Genomic DNA, 22,013 nt, shown 5'->3' with positions numbered 1-22,013 from the left:
ATGGTAGGAAGCAATGACAAGAGCTCCTACTAATTAAGCAGAGGGATCCAATGCAAACAAGATTAGACCCGGCAGGTGTAAGTGCCCTTATCAAATCAAGATGTGCTAACAGGACATTAGCTTAGAAGCCTCTGCCAAAATCTAAACAAATTTACTTCACTAAATCCCTTCACCTTCAATCTAGAAAACCTTCCAGTGTGCCCTTCAGAGCGGTCTGAAGTTGCTGTCAGAGCCTGGTACATATCACGCGTCCCGTTAAAGGTCTGCCTTTCCGGGTGAGGGGTGGTGGTGGTGGTGGTGGTGGTGGGTAATGAGGGTTGCTATCTGTTCTCAATGTGATTTTCTTTTTTTCCAAGAGGGCAGATCCAGCAGAGGACTGACTCAGTCTCTGAGAGGAAAACTGCACCCAGACAAAACAAATCCCAGGGACGAAAAGCAGAAGTAAACAGGTTTTCACAGCAACAGTGACATAAACATGCCTTCTCCGACCTCTCTAGCTGTTTTCTCTGAGTTACTGAAGCCTCTCAACCTTCTGTCAACGCGCCTCTGTTCCTCCTCAGTCACCACGCCTCCCCCCCCGCACACCATCACCCTCCTCCAGAGATAAGGGCGACGGGCAGCCACAGACTCTTAGGTCCACTGCGGCCAGCTCCAGTCTAGGGCGGTTGCCCAGATGTATATTTAACGCGGAGAAATCTAATCTCTCACATCTAATCTCTCAGGCTATTGTGCCTCCAGGGGATGGCAGAACAGGTGAGGGTGGCCGGAGGGAACCAGTTCTCAGACGGTCCGAAAGGGCAAAGCGGGGGTGCGGGGCGACGGAAGGAGGGAGAACGCGACCAGCGGCGCGCTCGGAGCACCCCCTTTCCAGGGATCACCTTGCGCTGACCTAGTTGAACCGCGCAGGACGGAACCGAGCCGGGTGCGGGAGAAGGGCGGGGGCGGGGCGGGGCCAGAGGGGGGCGGGGCCAGAGGGGCGGGGCCCCGAGCGCAGTAAGGCTGGGCTCGCCGCTCATTCGCCGACGCCTTCGGACCGGAAGCACCCGGGAGGCGCTGGCGGCGGCGGCTGCGGCGGCGCACGTGGTGACGTGCGAGGGGGTGCGGCGCGAGCGGGTGGCGGCGGCAGTGTGTCCCGGGCGCGCGTGGAGGACGGTCGCTGCGAGCTGCTGGGCGCAGTGTCTCTCCCTGCGGCTTCTCCGCTGCTGTGCCGGCGAGCGAGCGAGTCCCCGCGAGTCCCCGGCGTCTCTCGCCCTCCTCGCAGCCTTCGCGGACTGTGGCCCGTCTCCCCCGCTCGATCGCTCCCCCCGCCGCGGCCTCGAGGCGCTTTCCGTTGGGCCGAGTCCCGCTCGCTTCCTCCTGCTCCCCGTTGAAGCTCCAGAGATGAGTTTTTCCATCTCTTCAGAGATGAACCAGGTAATGCGCGCTGCTCCCGCCGACGGCGGGGGAGGAGGGCGGGACCGGGCTCGGAGCCGGAGGTAGCGCGGCGCGGTGTCCGGGTCCCGGGGAGGATGCCCCCAGCCGCCGCCGCCCCCCTCTCGAGGGGCGAGGAGTCGGCGCTGCGGTGGTTGCTGGGTCGCGCTGGCGGGCGAGGGCGGGGTGTGGGCCGCCCCGGAGAGCGCTGTGGCCGGGGAGTCGGGCGGGAGGAAAGAGAAGCTTTTGCTCGTGGGGACCGCGGAAACCTGGGATTAGCCGCCGCTGGCCAGGGGTGACCACCCGGAAGGTGGGCTTGGGAATCTCCGTTCTACTGTCATGAACTGACTGACGCCCAGTGTAGGAGTCTGCCCGAGGGCTGGACTCTATTCCGGAGCCCTCCCAGGACCCGGCGCGTACGGGCAGGGAGCTGGCCTAGGGACCCCCATCGGTGCCCCGGGCCTGGGGTAGGGTGGCACCCCTAATCGCCGTGGGCCGCGGGGTCCTTTGTTCCCGCTCCACGTTGCCCGCTCTTCTTGCCAAGCGCGGGGAGAAGGGGGCGGGAGGATGGAGGGAGCGGCTGCCCCTGACGTGTCGGCGCTGAATGACTGCGGGGCCGGCCAATCCCGGGCGGGGGTGTGCAGACGCTGGGCGCCTCGCCTCGCAGCCTTCGGTAGTGGGCTCGGGCCGGGCCCCGCGGGGATGAAGGCCCGGGGCTGCAGGGCTCTCCAGACAGTCACTCTGGGGGACTCGCCACTTTTTGCAAACGAAATCGTCAGAGAGGTTTGCTCTTTTTCTGTCTTTCTGCACATCTTGCAAAGCGACTCGGGTTGTAAGCTCTTGATGGTAGGAAGGCATTAGGCTGTATCAGATTGAGGGTTTAACAGAGGGAAACTTGAACCATAAATACTTTAGAAATAAATTGACTTCTTCAAGTCAACGTAGACAGATCTATTGTTTGAAACCGCTGACGTTTCAAAAACTAGTAAGTATGAATCAGATGCCTGCAGGGTTCATTTTTGTTTTCTACTGTCTTTTGTCAGTGATGGAGGATTAGACACCCAGGCATCAAGCTAGCTGTTCTTTTGAGGATGATGGGGGTGTGTGTGTGTGTGTGTGTGTGTGTGTGTGTGTGTGTGTGTGTGTGTGTGTGGTGATCTCCTGCGTTGGAGTAAATAACAACTTCTAGGCATAGTACTACTCTAAACAATTCAACAAATACAGCATGGAGTAGCATGTTGTCTTTTAATAATTTTAGCACTGGTGGTTGGTTTAAGGATAACAGAATACTGATGAATAGCTTTAGGCATAATCATGCTGAAACTTTTGTCTGAAAGATGCTGAAGAAGCAAGTTATTTGTATATCTGAAGATGAGACATACACTGACTATTTAGAATTGGCTTAAGAAGAATATAACACCAGCTGGCAGGCTACTTGTCAAGTGTCTTTAATTTGGTAGTGAAAGGTAAAACTGGACTAGTGTCACTGACCTAAAAGAGAGGCAGAATGGTTTTCCTCCATATTCTCCTCATAGATGAACTCTCTGTAATTAATGAATAGATGTTGATTTCTTAATCTTAATTCATACTTCTGTTTTTCTAACTTTCCCCCCAAATAATGCATTCCAGGTTTTGGTTATAGTTTCACATTAGTGTCTTTTTGGCTACTTACTTTGGAGTGGGGCTTTATTTTTCTTGCTTGAAGGATATTTGAGGTAGCAACTGAATGTGTTTTGCAAATGTGTTGGTTTTTTAATGTAAGATGTTTTCCTGTTGGAACCGTCTAAATCATTGATTTTAAGATGAAGTGCCCCTAAAGATCATTTCATTGACTTTTCAGCAGTATGATTGGAGAGTCAGGAAAGTTGGGGACCCTCCTACCTTGTATTCAAGAGTATAAATTGAGGAATTAATGAATAAGGGAGTGATTTCTGAGCTTTTGTTGGAACCGCAGGAAATACATGCTTATATTCATTTGTAAACTCGTTACCACCTTGTAAGTGATTTCTAAATCTACACCTGGCTCAGTATCCTTACAGTTCTGGTATCAGCCTGGTTGCCTAACAGGTACTTCACTCAGCCTTTCTATATGTCCCAAGGCAAATTCCTCTTTTCCTTCTAACTTTAAGCATGAAACAAACTGAAAATGTCTCTGCCTCGGTTTTTGGAATTCTAATTTCGATACTGATTTTGGTAATGATGCCATTGTCATCCATAGATAATAATGTATAATATCTTAATTTCCCTGCATCCCTGTTTTACCCATTCCTCTAGACCATCCCTCACATTTCTGTGAGAGGGTCCTTTGCCTCCTGCTGAAGTCTTATTCTGCTCTGCTTAAACCCTAACGTTGATCTCTTTTACTTCCTCTCCTACTCTTCACCATATGCATCCTGCAAACTACAGTCTATTGAAACAGAAATAGCTGCAGTTTCTGGAATATATGTGCTTCTCATACCTTTTTCCCCCCTTTGTTCGAACTATTTTCACCACTTAGTTTGTCTTTCTGGTTGGTTTGTGGAGTGAGTGTTCAAGGCTGGGAAATGGAGTTAATAACTCCATTGTGTTACAAGCATCCCATTCCCAAATTGTGCCTGCCATATGTTTGGAACCATAAATGTTTATGGGATGAAAGAATTGCAGAACCATGAGGTTAAAAGCGTGGAGCCAGTGAGTGAGTTTGGTGAGTTTTGATATAGGTGGATTGTTTCAGACATTTAAAACTTCTAGTTTTAAAAAGACTCATTGTCTTACTTTGTATTATTATAAAGTCTGTCCTTTAAAAATGGAGTTAGTTGCTATTTTGTGTGAGTTGGCTACCCTCAAAAAATTTCCTTAAAGTTTAAATAATACTTGTAGTTTGCCTTGAGGTTTTAAGGATGCTTTGAAAGTTTGATGATAACATTTTATCTTGCTCTTACTGAATGCCTGAGAAGAATTTTAAGGGAGGTCATATTGTGCCTACCTTTTTTTATAGCTCTTTGATAAGACTTGTTGAATTCTATTTCAGTTAAGCTACTCTTTTGGGGGGGGTGGCTGTGGTAACATGTGAACTTCTGAGTTTTACTAAAGCAGTTTAATTACTCATTTATGAGTCTTATCTCCCTTTTCTTGCACTGGCCATGTTAAGAAATTGAAGTATATTTACCAGAATAAATTTTATACTTTTATGTAGCCTTTGGGATGTTGGGAGTTTTGGTTTGGCTTTTCAAAGATTAAAAAATTCTACCCATGTTTTTATTCCATCAGTTACTGAGCGTGAGTTTCATAGACAAAACTAAGATCTATGAGTGGTTGAAAACTCAGTTTGCCCACACTAAACTTTAGTAAAAGGGAATGTCAGTTTTCAAAGACATGGTTTTGCAGGCAGAAGTTGATGTGACATCTTCCAACTTGGGGTGTGGGTGACAGGAGAGGCATATGAGGACAGTAATTGAATCAAGTTTCTGCATTAACTTAAGTGTCACGAGAACCTGGGCTAGCTTTTATAATCAAGTAGGGTTGTACTGATCAGTAGACATAAGAGATGGGGTTCATATTAAGACCTTGCTGTACTAGAAAGTCATCAAGTACTAATGTAGTAGAACCACTCTATTGCAGAACTAAATAATTTTGAACCAATCTGCATGCCAAAAGTTGCTCCAAAAATTCTCCAGTATTTTCTCCCAAAGGGCTGAAGTGATTTTAAACATCTGGGTTTTTGTTGTTCTTTGTTGTTGTTGTTTTCCAAAATAAATTTAAGGTAGAACTTTCAACTTACCAAATACAGGCATACCTCAAAGATATAGCAGGTCTGGTTCTAGACCACTGCAGTAAGGCGAGTAACATGAATTTTTTGTTTTTTCAGTGCATATAAAAGTTAGGTTTACACTACACTGTAGTCTGTTAGGTGTCCAAAGCCGTATGTCTTTTAAAACAACATGCATGCCTTAATTTAAAAATACTTTATAGCTAAAAATTGCTGACTACCATCTGACAACACTGGCTTGCCACAAACCTTCAATTTACAAAATAAACACTGCAGTATCTGCGAAGCACAATAAAATGCAATAAAACAAGTTTGCCTGTATATAGATGCCATTTTTATTCTTGTATTACATCAAAACTAGTTTAAAAATAAATACTGAATAAAACTGGTCAAAATTTAAAATACTTAAAAATCTCCATTTGTTTTTGGTGTTTCAAAGGGCACATTTTATTTGTATCCAAGATAATTTGCATGGAGGGTCTATTCCCTACCTCTTCCTTTCAGCGTTGCATAGATTTTCCTAACTTGAACTAGGTCTTGGCTGAAAATGTTTGAAAGTTTCTTTAGGATAGTGTGTTCTCGCTGTACATAGAATTGTGTGTTACTTGGAAAACATTTGTTTTGTTAGAACCGGTTTCTTAAGAAAAGCTGAATTAACTAATCTCAATGCAAGCGTAGAATAGAGGAAGTCATTATTACATAATGGTATGATATAGTTTCATTACAAGAGTAAGCATGGCCAACAGTCCCAACTTGAGCTAGAATACTCAGGTTTCCTTGAAATAAAACCTAAGCTATGGAGAGCGAGTGAAGGCATATGGGATACGGCTCTCTTACAGATTGTGCACTTGTTGAACTTAATATAATAGTTTGTTGAAATGGAGCTGGACCAGCCTTCAAGTGGATTCTGGGGTAAGGGGCTGTTAACATTAACATAATTGTTAGATTTCGAATTGTGGGTTTGATTGATGTATATGGGAAGTCTAGGTAATTTTAGGATATCCATTTTTAAAAGTATGCACACCTTTCAGATAATTTCTTATTTAGTTCTGGTTTGCTGAATTAGATAGTGGTGTAGTAGCAGTTCCGGTGATTAAAAAATAAGTACCATGTGACTTTGATACTTATAGTTAATGACATGAAAATGAGGGGGAAGAGTAGGTAGGACTGAATGCGATTATGCTGAAGATGCGATTTGAACCAGAAATGTTTCATTGGTAGTTTACTACTGTAGATGAGAAAAATAATCGTAGCAAGCACAGGCATCAGTATTTTCCCCTTAATTTAGTACATTTCAACAGATTACTCATCTTTATACTCAAGTTTCTAAGCTAGCTGTTTTGGTATGGGGGAGATGGGAAGGATACAAAGATAAATGGGACAGAGGGCTCTCTGCCTTCAAGGGACCTTGAATCAAGGAAGATAAGCAGATGCACAACCCAGAACAGACCAGCTGGAAGATCACACATACACACTTTCCACAAGGGCTCAGTATGTGGAAATTGAGGAGAAACTACTCCAGAGACTTGGTTAAGAGTATTCCAAGAGAAGAAAACAACTTGAGGGAGTTCCTGTCATGGCGCAGTGGAAATGACTCTGACTAGGAACCATGAGGTTGCAGGTTTGATCCCTGGCCTCACTCAGTGGGTTAAGGATCTGGCGTTGCTGTGAGCTGTGGTGTAGGCCAGTGGCTAGAGCCCCGACACAACTTGAGCAAAGGAACAGAGGCAGGGAGGGAGCACATTTTGGGAAACTGTGTCTGGTTTAACTGTAACACTGTATATGTGTCTGGGAGTAATGCCCGAAGGTTGCTTGCTGGTTGGTAAAAACAGACAGATCACGTTTCTATATTAGTGGAAATCTGATAGTAAAGAATATTAGAGTTAACCAACATTTGTATTTGTTTTCTAATTTTATAGTTGTATATCTCACTTAAATGATAAAAGTTACTAGCACCTGCCGCCTGGGGAAGGATTTTTCCCCCCCCAATTACCTGAGTAGTTGCAGGTTAAATAAAAACATTTATGTATAATTGTATTTGTATTATCTTCAGCATTGTGCCATTTACCTCAAAATACCTTCAAGATTAGGACTTTGATCTACATAGACCAATGACAATCTTTGATCATTCTGAATATCTAAAATTTTTAATTGTTACAGATTATGATGCATGATTATCACAGAAGAAATTCGTGTCTATAGCTTTAAAGGACTTGATTACATCATTTTCAAGCCTGATAGTTTTGGAATCACCATTAGAGCTTAAAACACCTCTGCCATCACGTCAACCACCTGTCTTTATACCTCGACGAAGTGCTGAGTTTCCTTTGTCCTTGGATTATTTAAAACATCCCAGAAATACATTTCTCACCAGTATAGTGGGTAAGTCACAATTCAGTGCCCAGTGCAAACACTTTTTTTCCTAAAGACTGTGCCAAGTACACTAACGGCCTTTCACAATTTTTTTTGAAGGTGGAGAAGTCAGTATTATTTGCAGAAAAATATTTCCTATTTTTTTCCTTTCTGTGAACTGTTTTGAATTTAAATCAATCAGTTATTCAGAGTGAAGTCTTCTGCTTTTAATGATGCATTTTTGTGTAGTCCTTGGTCACTTGTTCACAAAAAAAGGTGAAATGGAAATTTTTTTAAAGAACATACATTTCTATCATGTATTTTTTTGAGATAAGTGGTTTAGAATATGTGACCCTTACAAAGGGAATAGAATTTGTTAGTCTCATATGTCAGTTTTTCTCATTTGTGGGTGAAGGAGTGACCACCGCCCGAATCCAAGGAATCTCTATGGGGTGACCACTTCACATCCTTCCAGGCATTTAGGTTTCTCCCTGTATGGGTCTGGGCAGGGCTGGGTTTACATTTTTTTTCCCCCATCACAATGAATATGCCGATTGGAATAGAAACATGGCCCAAATTGCTAGGATATCATAACACTACTGTGTGAATCCTTTAAAAGACTCATGACCAAAGTTATAGGGATACAGAGCCTTGGACGGTCCTTGCCAGCATTGTTTTAGCAATGTTTTCATGCGATAAAATTTTGATGTGTTGTTGAGAAGATGGAATACGAAAATTAATGACACTCTGTTACTCTTTAAAATATAAGAATCACCCTAAGTAAAAATAACTTGGCTTTCTTTCTGCCCTTTAGCCAAATTATAAGGAAAAATGATTCCCAATGGATATTTAATGTTTGAAGACGAAAATTTCATTGAGTCTTCTGTTGCCAAATTAAATGCCCTGAGGAAAAGTGGCCAGTTCTGTGATGTTCGACTTCAGGTATTTAAAACTTTAATTGGAAACTTACAGAGTTGCTCTGTCATTACTAAAAACCCTGAGTTCTTAGGTTTGTTTGTTTTCTTGTTCATAGGAGGCATTTAATGAAATCAGTTTAAAAGAGAATTTACCAAGAAATGTAGGATGAAGCCTATGATGTACTCATTAGCTGAAGAAGTACACAGTCTACAGGTGCTTCTAATTTTAATTCCTCATCTTTCAGGTCTGTGGCCATGAGATGTTAGCACACAGAGCAGTCCTGGCTTGCTGCAGCCCCTATTTATTTGAAATCTTTAATAGTGACAGTGATCCTCATCGAGTGTCTCACGTTAAGTTTGATGATCTCAATCCAGAAGCTGTTGAAGTCTTACTGAATTATGCCTACACTGCCCAGTAAGTCCTTTGAAGTACATTTTATGACTAGGGAAATGTAGAGTCTCTTTAAATTGATGATCTGTGTTTTATGGCGCAGTGGGTTAAGGATCCAGGATTGTCACCGCAGTGGCTTGGGTTGCTGCTGTGGCACGGGTTCCATCCCCTGTCTGAGAACTTCCACATGCCTCGGGCACAACCAGAAAAAAAAAAAAAAAAAAAAAATCTGTGTTTTAGTTTTAAGGTCTTGGTATGATAAATGATAAATAACCCTTTTTCCAATAGGTTGAAAGCCGATAAGGAATTAGTCAAAGATGTTTATTCTGCAGCAAAAAAGCTGAAGATGGACCGTGTCAAGCAGGTAGAGTACCAGAAGTAATATATAAGGTGTGCTGTTACTACAGGGTCTTATTTTATATGAGTAATATGCATAATTTGCCATAAGACATTTCTCAGTCTCAAGAACTTGAAAATATTCCTTTTTCTCTAGAGAACTGAATGTGTATGTAGTGTTTAGCAGCAGTAACACAGTAAGATATCCTCAGATAATTCAAGCTGAAATCTTCCAGTTGTCTTCTCTGACAGGGTATCTATGTCAGTCTCTGATAGCATGAGTTACAATAGGTTTTTTGGTGTTTTTTTTTTTTTTTTGTTTTTTTTTTTTTTGCAATTAATCACATAACTTAAATCCTCAGTTCTTTGTTCTGTACTTCTTGGTTCCTCTTTAGAAGTATTCCTTCTAGAATATAATGCCATTAAGAGGTACTTAATAATTCATAAGGAAAAAAAGGCATTTAATCCTCTGATGTAGGGATCAGTAAACTGCAAGCCCTAGGCCAGCTGCCTGTTTTTTATAAAGTTTTATTGTAACATAGCTTTCATTTACATATGGTCTGTGGCTGCTTTCCCACCTGCTGTGAGGAAGTATGGCTCACAAGCCTCAAATACTTACTATCTAGCCCTTTAAGAAAAGTTTCCTATTAAAAAAAATAATAATAATAATAATAAAAAGTTTCCTGACCCCTCCTCTCATGTCATTCCTTGCTTAAAAATCCTTCTGTAGTTATGGCACATATCCCTCAGGTTAGCATTCCCGGCACTCCTTAATATGGTTGCTATTTTTCTAAAATTATTTCCTGATTGTTTTTTTTATCTTTTGTTCTAACCAAATTGTTGCAACATCTTCCCTAATTCCTATCTGCATTCCTCATCATCTCCCCTATAGAGCCCAGTTCAGATTATTGCCTTATGAAGCCTTATCTAGTCATTCTAGTTAGAAGAAGTACTTGTCTTAACATTTCATGTGAGTTATCATAGCCTTTCAGTTTGTTGCAATTTTTTGATTTATTTTTATATTTTCACATAGTGTTTACACACTGGGTATTAAATATTTGTTAAATAAAATACATGTAAATGTTGGCACTCATGTATTTCTTTCCCAAGGTTTGTGGTGATTATTTACTATCTAGAATGGATGTTACCAGCTGCATCTCTTACCGAAATTTTGCAAGTTGTATGGGAGACTCCCGTCTGTTGAATAAGGTTGATGCTTATATTCAGGAGCATTTGTTACAAATTTCAGAAGAAGAAGAGTTTCTTAAACTTCCACGGCTAAAGGTAAAATCTATAAAGATTTAAAGGTTAAATCTCTAAAGAGATAGATACTCATTAGTTCCAGGCATGTAATCTTTGTCCATGTTTCAAACAAATGAATAATGGTTATGAAAAAGACAGTGTGTTGAAATGATATTGTTACTTTTAGCAGTGTAATGGTTTTCTGCCTACCATTTTATGTGGGCCAGGGGCATGCTACTGGTTTCCTTACAAATTAAGAGTAAATGGCAGTAAAAAGCTTTGGCAGCTTTATTATGAAATTGAGGACTTGAGGCTCAGCACTGATCTGTGTGTCTTTTTTTCCCCAACTGTAGCTGGAGGTAATGCTTGAAGATAATGTTTGCTTGCCCAGCAATGGCAAATTGTACACAAAGGTAATCAACTGGGTACAGCGTAGCATCTGGGAGAATGGAGACAGTCTGGAAGAGCTGATGGAAGAGGTTAGTTTTAAAGTAAATGGGAGTCAACAATTCTTAAAAATTATTTTGCTGTAACATGAAGGATTCCCTTTCACTTTTATTTTATAACCATGACCCTAAAGAATTTAAATTTTGCTATAGGTACCCCTAAGCTGAGAAACAGGGGGGGTGTCCAGGTGAGCTGAATGAACTGTTCAGTTTGGTCTTCTGCTTTTCTTTTATTTATTTCTTTGCTTATTATGTGCTGTTAACTTTCTTTAAAGTAGCATGTAATTTGCTTTAGAAATGGGAGGTGGTACTGAAATTTTCTGTAGATTCTTAACTTTTCTTCACAGGTTTTTGCTTTAAATTTGACAAGTAGGTAAAAGCTTCTAATGGTTGTTCCTCCCCATTGATTTATCTCCCCATAGGTTTATTAACAAAACTAGGATACCCAAGACTGAAGAAACAAGAAGAAACCTCAAGTGTATTGACACGTAAAGAAGCAGCAGTCCTGCCCCAGTTCTCCTAAGAAAAATCCGCTGTGGGCAGAGAACGATGATGATTTAATGGTGTTTACTCCTTTACAGGATTCTTATCTTTAAAGCTTTGTGGTTTTCAATGGTGTTGTTCATACCTCCTCACTTAACTTGAGCTACTTTTTAAAAAACACTCAAGAAAAAAATTGACAGAGGAATGGTGGGAATTAAACGCGTGCAGATGGAGCAGTGGAGTGACCTTGAGTTTATCCCTCCACTTAAGACTTTCAGATTCACTAAAGGCTTACCAAAGCTTTTAGGCCTTTAAAAATACAATTATTATGCTCTAAAAAGGCTAACAGGTGATCTTTAAATGCTATATGGTTTCCCACTTGAAAATCAGATGCATTACCCATGTATTTGCATCTGTTAAGGGAAGTATCTATAACTTGTTTGAATTTTTGCATTTATTTTTTATCTGTTTTTCTTGACATTGCCAACAGGACAAATATGTTTATGCACATCAGACCATTTATCTTTGAAGGTGTAAACCATATCCAATATTTCATTGTAAATATGTATATCCTTTAAGAGCCTATAAATTGTACTAGTGCCTTTTTTTTTTTTTTTCTTAATGCTGTATCATAGAAGCTATGAGAAAAATGAAGATTTCTTTCAAGCCAACGAAGCCAAGGACTCTTCAGCCAGTATTAGAAGATTCTGTGTTTTATTTTTGTTTTTTTAAATTTTTACCACCATGACATGTATTTTCTTTACTTCGGGATCCTGCCCAGAGTAAGATGTCAAGAAGCTCAAGAAGCACACTGGAGGTTACCCTGAGGCGTTTGTGTGATCTGCATACTAGTGGAGCAGCCATGGAGACAGTAGCCACATGGGTGTTCTGTTGCTGTTTTGCAGGTTCAAACCTTGTACTACTCAGCTGATCACAAGCTGCTTGATGGGAACCTACTAGATGGACAGGCTGAGGTGTTTGGCAGTGATGATGACCACATTCAGTTTGTGCAGGTACACATTGCACATCTGAGGTAACCTCAGGTTAAAATTTGATTAGAGCATTTTATAGTATACTGAGATTTTCCTTTAATAAAGGAAAGTGGAAGCACTCCATTGGTATAACTGGACAGAAACATTTGCGGGAGAAAACAAGCATATCTTAGCATTACTACCATTTTTGCCACATTAAAAAAAGTTAACACAACAAATTAGGAAACACCATTTAGATTTTTTTCCCCATCAAGTGCGATTTACAAGTAGTAAGAAAAAGGGCCGGTAAGATGAAGCAGCAGAGAAATTGATATTTTGGTTAGGTTACAAAAAATAGTCCTTTGGACTGTTAGACCCAATTTCAAAAAACAAAAATTCAGGTATAAACGTTTCTCGTTTAAAGGTAAATAACATAGAGAAAAGTGTACGAATCATAGGTGTTACATAGTGAACCCACTGGTTTAAACTCCACCTGGGTCAAGAAGAGAAAATTTCTAACATCTGGGAAACCTTCTACTTGCCCCCTTCCTAGTCACTGCCCTGCACCATCCCAAAGGAAACCATTATCTGAACTTCTGAAGCACTACATTAGTTTGCCTATGTTTGGAATTTATGGAAATGGTTATACAATATATATTCTTTCTGTTTAGCCTTTAGCTCAGCATTGTATTGTGAGGGATAAACTAGGCTGAGTTGACCGAACTTAACAGGTGTTTTTCTTCAATAACTGGAAGGTAAATGGTAGACTCAGAAATAACCTGTATGGTGATATTATCAGGTGTTCTGTGTCAGTAGTGGCTGAATATTTTTATTTTCACAAAAAGGTTTTTGGGTCTGAGTTGAGAATTGTGTTCATGTTTATGCATTTTGAACATTGAGGATATTTTCCCTCTTATCTCTGAAAGTCTTAAGTTAATGGCTTTTTAAAGTACTCTTTGAACAAGCGGAGGCTGAGTGCCTGATAAGTGGCAGGCCAGGATGTTCGTCGGTATGAGGGCCCAAAATGTGCAAGAGACGGTTTCTGTTTGCAGGAGCTTACAGGAGTAGGTAAAACAAAACAGACTTATAAGAATTACCTACAAAAGCCATTAAGAGGAGGGCATGGTGGAACCAAAAGGAGAAAAACTAGGGAAATTTCATGAAGGAGAAAACATTTGAACAGTCTGAGGATTTCGGAGAGTTTGCATAGCAGATAGAGGACGTATGTCAGTTAGCAAAGGATACCTATGCAAGGATGAGACTCGTGGAATTGCAGGTTGCAAAATTCCAGAAGTAGGTAAATGACCCAAATGGGGCTCATACTTTATCCTACAAGTAGAGAGGAATTTCAGAGAATTTTAGATAAGGGAGTATGATCTGAACTGATGTATTGTGCAACTTTAATAATAGTAAAAAAAACTGGGCAATAGTGTAACAATAGGGGGATTGGTTAAATTATGGTTTCCATACAGCAGTGATCTGTATGTTCATTAATTGTATTTAGACAAACAGTTAACTCTCAGCAGTCTCCAGGGTGTGGAATTCCGGCTGATTTGTGGGTTTTTTACTTTACAAAGTGATTGCATCAAACCCTTCTATTTTTATGACCAGGTACAAAGGGTAGATTAAAGCTTGTGAAACCAATTCGTAGGCTATTACAAGCAAGTAGTTCAGGTGAGGGCTTGAGGGAAAAGAAGAAAGGGTGGACTCTAGACATTTATAGTTACAAAGGTGCTTAGCGATTGTTTAGATTAGGAAAGTTAAGGAAAAGAGAGAATTTGAGGTTGAGTAGGATTCTGACCTGTGTGACTCATTCAAAGGTGTGCCATGAATAGAGATCACCAAGTAAAAAGGATGAGGACACACACATCAGGCTTCAGGAATAGGAAAAGAGGTTGAGAAGAAGCCATTAGAATCTGATGGTGGTGTACCAAGTAGCTAACTTAGCATGAGAGAAAGTTCGGAGGAGGTCTGAGTTGTTGACTCTCAGATCACTCTCTGGGAGGTCGTGTAAGAGGACGTCTCCTGTGCGTTGGTTTTAGGAAGCCACTTTGGTAGCATTCAGTGGGTATAGTTTCCAGAGTGTTAAGGTTCAGAAACCCTCAGCTTGAGAAGTGATGGTGTCTGAAAGAGAAAGCCACCAGGGACCATGCCCTGGGGAGTGAGAGGCAAAGAAAGGCTGGGCTAGTGGGTGAGCTGGGTGGGAGGAACGGGTAAAGGAAAGTTTGAAGATAAAGAAGAGTAAAGAATTAGGTTGGAACGTGTTCTGGAAGGAATATAAAGGAGTTAACCAGCACTTCTATATAAGGCTTGTTAGGTGCATAATACTAAGTAGTCTTCATTGTTATAGTGCTTTTCTCTTTCATATTGACTTTCTGTTACACTCCGTACATTAGAACAGTTTTCTTGACTGCAGTAAGAGTTCTTAACGTAAGCACTGTCAATCTGTATTATTTTGGATTCCTTCTTCCCACAGATTGGGAAAGGTCCATAGAAGTACCTTGCAATTCCTAGGAGCAAAGGACACAGACTTCATAGTATAAAGGAGTGGATTTATACCCAGAATTCCTGATCTTTATCTTAGTTTTATTGCCTTAGGCAATGGATATCTTCTCTCTGATTTTCAATATTTTTATCTACAAAATCAATAGGGAATATCGCCCTTACCTTACTGGATTAAGAGACAATGTGAATAAAGTGCATAATAATACCTAGGTACATAGTAAATCCTAAATGGAACTTAATGATAACCATTAGCATGGTACATTCTCTGCCTTTGCTCAGAATAGCCTACTTATGCTGTAACCACACTTGAATTGCCCATACCAAACTTGATAGGTTTTTCGCAGCTTCAAGTAGCTACCAGAATCTTTTTATTATTATTATTACATGGGCTTTTTCTTCCACTAGAAACAGATTTCCATTAGAGATCCTATTATCCATGTGGCTCTGGCCCCGGGGACAACATTAAGTAGCTGAGCAAAGTTGGCAGGTACTGAAGGTGGTGCCTCTTCATTGAGCAGTTCCTATCAGGGTAGTCTTGACTGCTGATATCTCATGATTCTATCCTTTGGAAGTGTCAGGGGCTAAAGTGATTGGAAGAAACCCATCACAGTGAACTTATTCATGAGGACACAGTGTAATCCGCTTACAGTCATTTAAAAATTTGCAACTCTGCCCATTTATCCATCTTTTACTGTTCCTGTGTATTCCTTTATGAATATTTTGTCCTTTTGGTAGTAGTATTTCATTTATTTCTGGTTACTATTTTTTACTTTTGTGTTTGAGGTAGTTTGATTTATCTAGAAAAACCACTCTATAACACCTTTAAGGTGATCCTAAAGAAGTACACTTTCAAACGTTTCTTGTAATTGTCACGTTTTTCCTATAAAATAACTTCCAAAGATCCTGGATGGTTTTATGTCTGCTCACTTTTTGCTGCCATTGTATAAAGAATACCGGTACACATGATTTAGTTAAGGTTGGCAGTTTCGTGGAGATAGTGCTTTTAAGTGTATTTATTCTCTCAGTTAATTCATATCATTTTAGGTTTGTAACATATTTTGGAAGCTTCTTTATTTACCTAATAAAAAGACTGCGTGAGCTTGTGTGGACTGTGAGGGGGTAGGTTCCTTTTTTCCCTCCCTTGAGTGTGCGGATACTTGATCCACAGCATGTTTTTTTCATTGTTGAGCCTGAGCTTTTCCTTGACCAGGCTGGGTGTAGTTGTTTCCTCATTAAGTGGAGATGGAAGAATGCCACTGATGTGTGTCAGCCAGGAAGTGTTGGTTTGTGGCAAATCCAGGTGTGCTGTGAGTGTCGTGCGTAGGCGAAGAGGACTTAGTGTTTTCAGTGTCGTGGAATAGCTCAGGAGCAAAGGTGCACCAGCTATGGTCTTTGGCTAGGTTTCTGTAGCTGCCTTTTGATTTTGCAGAAAAAGCCACCACGTGAGAATGGCCATAAGCAGATAAGTAGCAGTTCCATTGGATGTCTCTCTTCTCCAAATGCTACAGTACAAAGCCCTAAGCATGAGTGGAAAATCGTTGCTTCGGAAAAGACCTCAAGTAAGTGTGTTACATCTGTCATACTGTCTTCCATTTATTTAAGAAGGAGTTTTAAGTGGAACCATATAATCCTTTTATTAAAGTGACTGAGGAAAACACTCGGAAGCAGCTAAATTTGGAAAACAGTAGCAGATCAATCCCTGTCTGGGATCCGGAGTCCAATTCAGGATCACACAGCAAGCAAAAGTAGTAAAAACTGCATCTTTAAACACAGAACTCTTGTGCTTACAGATAACACTTACTTGTGCCTGGCTGTGCTGGATGGTATATTCTGTGTCATTTTCCTTCATGGGCGAAACAGCCCACAAAGCTCACCAACAAGCACTCCAAAACTCACTAAAAGTTTAAGCTTTGAGATGCAACCAGATGAGCTAATAGAAAAGCCCATGTCTCCTATGCAGTATGCACGATCTGGTCTGGGGACAGCAGAGATGAATGGCAAACTCATAGCTGCAGGTAAGAGTAGAAGGGTGAGTGGACTTCTTTTCAGAAACTTTCAGCTGGCTAAGCCTCTAAGTGGACGTTTATGCTTGCTTGTCACTTGCAAACTTTGGAAGGCAGGATTTAATAAGCCCTCTTCCCTGGCTTTCCACTTTGCTACGTTCTAAGAAGCATGCAGTAAAGTCAGTACTGTTGTATTGCCTAGCCCCAAGTTAGTGTCTAATTCTTAAAAAAAAAAAAACTATAAAGTGGGTAAATTCTTCTTATTTTCAAGCCAAGATTAAGCAATTCACTTAAACTGATAGTATTAAGCACTTAGTTAAAACCTCAGCTAATGGGGCCTTATTAAATTTGTGGATAAAAATTCTTTTTCTCACCTTTGCACATTACTTAACCCATTCTGGGCCAGAAAGCCTGGTCCATTTTAGTGTTTTAGACGTAACTCTCTGTGTCCTTTGGCCAGGTGGCTATAACCGGGAGGAATGTCTTCGAACAGTTGAATGCTATGATCCACATACAGATCACTGGTCCTTTCTTGCTCCCATGAGAACACCGAGAGCCCGATTTCAAATGGCTGTACTCATGGTAAGTGCGTTATGTGGCGGGAAGCTGCAGCCCGCGTTTCAGCTTTTTCTCATTAACTTGAGCGTGCCAGAAATGCTGACCTCTCGCTTTTGGCGTAGGGCCAGCTCTACGTGGTCGGTGGGTCCAATGGCCACTCAGATGACCTGAGCTGTGGAGAGATGTATGATCCAAACATAGATGACTGGACTCCTGTTCCAGAATTGAGAACTAACCGCTGTAATGCAGGTAATAATATTGTCCTGCTGGGATAATCAGTATTTATTTACTTTTTTTTTTATTTCGTGTCTTTTAGGGCCGCCCCCGCGGCATATGGAGGTTCCCAGGCTCGGGGTCAATCAGAGCTGAACCTACGCCACACCAACACCAAATCGGAGCCGTGTCTGCAACCTACACCACAGCTCACAGCAACACCGGATCCTTAACCCACTGAGCAAGGCCAGGGATTGAACCTGTGTCCTTATGGATGCTTGTCAGATTCATTTCCACTGAGCCACGATGGGAACTCCAGTAAGTCAGTATTTAAACATGATGATTAATCAATTTATAATCTTATTTTATACTCACATAGGAGTTTGTGCTCTGAATGGGAAATTATACATCGTTGGTGGCTCAGATCCATATGGTCAAAAAGGACTGAAAAATTGTGATGTGTTTGATCCTATAACAAAATTGTGGACAAGCTGTGCTCCTCTTAATATTCGTAAGTAGATTTTTTTTGGCAAGACCTCTGAATCATTGGTATGCATAGTGCACACTTAACATTTTTGGGAGGGTAATAATTTGGTTTGACTTGATTTTATAGGTAGACACCAGTCTGCAGTCTGTGAGCTTGGTGGTTATTTGTACATAATCGGAGGCGCAGAGTCTTGGAATTGTCTGAACACGGTGGAACGTTACAATCCTGAAAATAACACCTGGACTTTAATTGCATCCATGAATGTGGCTAGGCGAGGGGCTGGAGTAGCTGTTCTTGGTGGTGAGTGTTGGGATTTGAGGAACTGAGGAATAAGTAGTGGCGAGAAAACTAAAATTCTCTTCTAAGATTCCAAGAGACTGTCAGTGATAACTATGTACTTGTATAATAATTAGGAATTCAGAAGCAGCTGTCTTTTCTGACACAATGGGGATTGGTGGTTTATCTTTCAGAAGTATCATTTCTAATCCAAGACTCAGTACTTGATATATAACATAAATATATTCACCAGTCTTTTGATGGGTTCACTGAATGAAGTTCTGAGTCATCTTCTTCCATAAATCATACTCACAATGCATGATCTTGGAGTTTGAATTTGATTCTTTAGAGCAAGAATTTAAAGAATTGGATTTGCAAAATAAAAGGCATGCAAATGTCTAATTCTAGTCTTCTAATTGTCTATTCTATGTCTAACTGAAAGCATAATTTTTAGACTGTTTAAGTCTTTCCAAATTATTAAACTTAGTTTTATATAGACACAGCTTTCTTTTCACATCCATTTTATTGGCTTACATAATGTTTAATTATATAATTACAATAATGACTTTAGTTAGAATGGTTTTGGGAACAAAGCAGAATCTTTGTAAGCTGGTGGCTCAGCTGGTGAGAGCCTAAGGATGCAGGCCTGCAGTCTGCAGCCTACTGTGAGTATTGTCAGTTCTTGTACAAGTTCATGGGTGCAGGGAGGCTGAGTGACAATCAGATGAGAACATAATGAATGAGAATCCATAATGTTTTTTCCTAAGCTAAAGTGTATTTAATGCTAACATTTTATCTGTTTGAAAGTAATTAACTATTAAATTCCCTTGAAAATAGTTATAATTCAGTCTGTTTCCAAGAAGAAATAATTTCGGTACCAAAATCATGTTACATATGTGGAAAGCTCTAGGAAGTGTTGTTATCTGAAATCTACTTTCCTGTAACTTCTTCTGAATCTTAGTTCTTATGCACTGGACTAACGCAGAATTTCCAGTGCATAGAACTACTCTGGTTCGCCACTTATTTGCTGCATTTCTAGGCAAGTTGTCTAGCTTCTTCGTTCCCCATTTCTTCATCTGAAATGGCAATAATAGCAACACCCACTTAGAATTATGAGAATTGCACTTTACGGAGATGGTGCAATTGAATTGCCTGAGTTACATGTGCAAATGGGTTTTTGTCACTTTTATTCCACTTGTATCCTCAGCTTCTAGGCAGTGCTTGCCACATTAGGAGGCATTCAGTAAATATTTTTTGATGGAATGAACAGACTTAGTGGTTCAACTAAGAACCACTAATTTTAGCAAAAGACAGATTTCGGTTTTCATCCTTATTCTCTCCATAATTGCCTTGTCTCTCTTCTCTTTTAGGAAAACTGTTTGTCGGTGGTGGCTTTGATGGTTCTCATGCCATCAGCTGTGTGGAGATGTATGATCCAGCTAGAAATGAATGGAGGATGATGGGAAACATGACGTCACCAAGGAGCAATGCTGGGATTACAACTGTAGGGAACACCATTTATGCAGTGGGAGGATTTGATGGCAATGAATTTCTAAATACGGTGGAAGTCTATAACCTTGAGTCAAATGAGTGGAGCCCCTATACCAAGACTTTCCAGTTCTAACAAATTTAACACCCTTTCAAACTAACAGGCTTAGTGATGTAATTGTGTTTAGTAGAGGTACCCTTGTGAATAAGGAGGGTGGGTGGGTATAGATGTTGCTAACAGCAACACAAAGCTTTTGCATATTGCATATTATTAAACATGCTGTACATACTTTTTTTGTGTTTATTGGGGAAGGAGTGCAAAGATGAAGGTCTCTTTTGTGTATTTTTAGGACTACTTTGGTTATTTTACTTTTTGGAAGCTGATATTGTAAAAGAATAAACCAAGAATTGATTGGGCACATCATTTCAAGAAGTCCCCTCTCCTCCACATTTGTTTTGCTGATTTGCACATTAAATGACTCTTCCCTCAAATGTGTATTATGGGGCAAGAGGGGTAGGATTTTAAGATCTAGGCAGTTGGGTTTTTTAAGGGCCCTTTTTCAGTAACTGGAACACTCTATAACAAGAGATTTATTTAACTAGATGACAATGACTATTTTTGTTTTTATTAAAAGAAAGCTTACATGCCTACCAAGGTTTAGTCTTTTATGATTGCCTTTTTATAACTTTTTATATTCTCAGCAGAGTGCTTTACCTTGAAGTGAAATGTGGCAGGTTCAAATTAGTCAAGCAGAGCGACAGTCTTCAGAGGGTGCAGAGTGAGGTGTTCTGTACGCCCAGAATGCAAACTTCAAAGCTTTTGCCTCAGCTACATTTTTTTTTTTTTTGAGAATATGATACCAATGTTTATTTGAATGGAGTTGCTGTGATTTTTATTTGATACACTGATTTTAAATACTTTGATTTCTTGGGGTTATTTTATATAGCAAAACACTCAACATTACATATATAAAACAGTAAAGAACAGTGGAGTATTCTGTCTTCTAAATAATTCCTATCTTTATCTCTAACAAAACAGTCCAGCCCTTGATTGTGGGGAAAAAAAACCAAAAAACTTCAAATTGTATTGGGTTTTGAATGCAGCCTTTATCAAAACTATGTTTTTGTTCAGTTTTTCTATTCACATGGACAAATACTGGTCAGGGTGGTGACGTGATATCTAATCTGTAGTGCAACACATATAACTTCAGGTGCCAAAATTAGAACATCCTAATGCTTGCTGCTGATGCAAACATATTAAAGGTACTTTGCAGGTAATCCTTGCACCATGGGATTAATATGCAAATGTTGTTTGTGTACTCATTTATTACTAAAAGTTTGGTTTTTTGGAGGTTTTTTTTGTTTGTTTGTTTGTTTTCCAGTAACAATGAGCTGAAGGTTATTTGTGGGAAAAGAGATACTTGGTATCTTACATCTGAAATAAGGACTGATGTAAGGTGGTTTTTTGTTTTATTTTTTTGTTTGTTTTAATCTCAGAAGACAGAGGGCACTCAGCAGCTAATGAGCTAACTGGGACAAGAGGACTATCAAGTGGCTAACTTGGGTTAGGAAGAAAATTAGGTATTTTCTCCAATTGTTCCACTGGTAATTTGATACCTCATGTCACTCATCTATCCACAGAGAACCACCAAGAAAGGAAGACAGCTAGCCTGGTCACTATGGAATTCTTACTTGCTTTATCACTGGTTTGGTTTTGGACTAAAACTAGGTTGGCAGGTTTGAATCTGCCTAATATGACTGTTTCTTAAATGGATCTGTGTATATTCTACTTAGCACAAGGAAATAAAATTTTAGTGGGGGATTTAGAATAAAATTCTTGAAATCACTTTTCTATATGTTTGATGCAGATAATATATGGGTATACACTGGATCAGTGTTCACCTATATTACCGTTGATACCAAAGAGCTGGCTAGCTAAAATTGTGTTTTTTAAGTTGGAATGTTTTGAATATAAGAAGTTTCCATAAGGGAAAAAAACAGTGCCCAGTGACCAGTTGTTACTGATTATCCACATTTAAAACGTACGTATTTCCTTGAGAGAAGGAGAAAATGGCATAGCCTCAGTAATTTAAAAAAAAATTTTTTTCTTTTACCAGTATGGATTTTGGAGTAGTTTAGAAAAGATATTGGTAATAACCACTCCTGCAATCAATTGCAATAATGCAT

The 22,013-nt window shown here is 40.2% G+C and overlaps 2 protein-coding genes across 3 annotated transcripts in view; one reads left to right on the top strand and one right to left on the bottom strand.

Moving 5' to 3' along the window:
- Positions 1 to 2,268, bottom strand: part of LOC110262257 (uncharacterized) — a 118,491-nt gene extending 116,223 nt beyond the window's left edge. Inside the window, exons 1-3 of the mRNA XM_084978264.1 lie at positions 1,854 to 2,268; positions 1,680 to 1,796; positions 879 to 1,618 (exon numbers count right to left, since the gene is read on the bottom strand). Coding sequence (XP_084834390.1) covers positions 879 to 1,618; positions 1,680 to 1,796; positions 1,854 to 2,268 — 1,272 coding nt within the window. The remainder of the gene's footprint in view (positions 1 to 878; positions 1,619 to 1,679; positions 1,797 to 1,853) is intronic.
- On the top strand, positions 1,129 to 21,132 carry IVNS1ABP (influenza virus NS1A binding protein). Of its 2 annotated transcripts, NM_001161649.1 has the most exon segments (15): positions 1,129 to 1,413; positions 7,319 to 7,540; positions 8,325 to 8,452; positions 8,673 to 8,842; positions 9,107 to 9,182; positions 10,265 to 10,438; positions 10,750 to 10,875; positions 12,231 to 12,338; positions 16,231 to 16,360; positions 16,592 to 16,816; positions 17,265 to 17,386; positions 17,485 to 17,611; positions 17,955 to 18,086; positions 18,189 to 18,362; positions 19,709 to 20,115. In NM_001161649.1, coding segments are annotated over 13 exon segments (1,929 nt in total). In that variant the 5' UTR covers positions 1,129 to 1,413; positions 7,319 to 7,540; positions 8,325 to 8,341; the 3' UTR covers positions 19,963 to 20,115.
- Positions 21,133 to 22,013: the final 881 nt, after the last annotated feature.

This window comes from Sus scrofa, chromosome 9, assembly GCF_054392235.1.
Source record: "Sus scrofa isolate SSC_HxYL_T2T_F1_AM1 chromosome 9, Sscrofa_HxYL_maternal_Yorkshire_Landrace_v2.0, whole genome shotgun sequence".
In the NCBI taxonomy this organism is placed as follows: Eukaryota; Metazoa; Chordata; class Mammalia; order Artiodactyla; family Suidae; genus Sus; species Sus scrofa.
Note: the sequence above shows the minus strand (reverse complement) of the source record. Positions and strands in the feature narration are given on the sequence as shown.

Coding starts and splice junctions, on each gene's coding strand:
- IVNS1ABP (XM_084974119.1), top strand. Junction 18,087..18,188: donor CTGTGCTCCTCTTAATATTC/GTAAGTAGATTT, acceptor TTGATTTTATAG/GTAGACACCAGTCTGCAGTC. Junction 18,363..19,708: donor TGGAGTAGCTGTTCTTGGTG/GTGAGTGTTGGG, acceptor CTTCTCTTTTAG/GAAAACTGTTTGTCGGTGGT.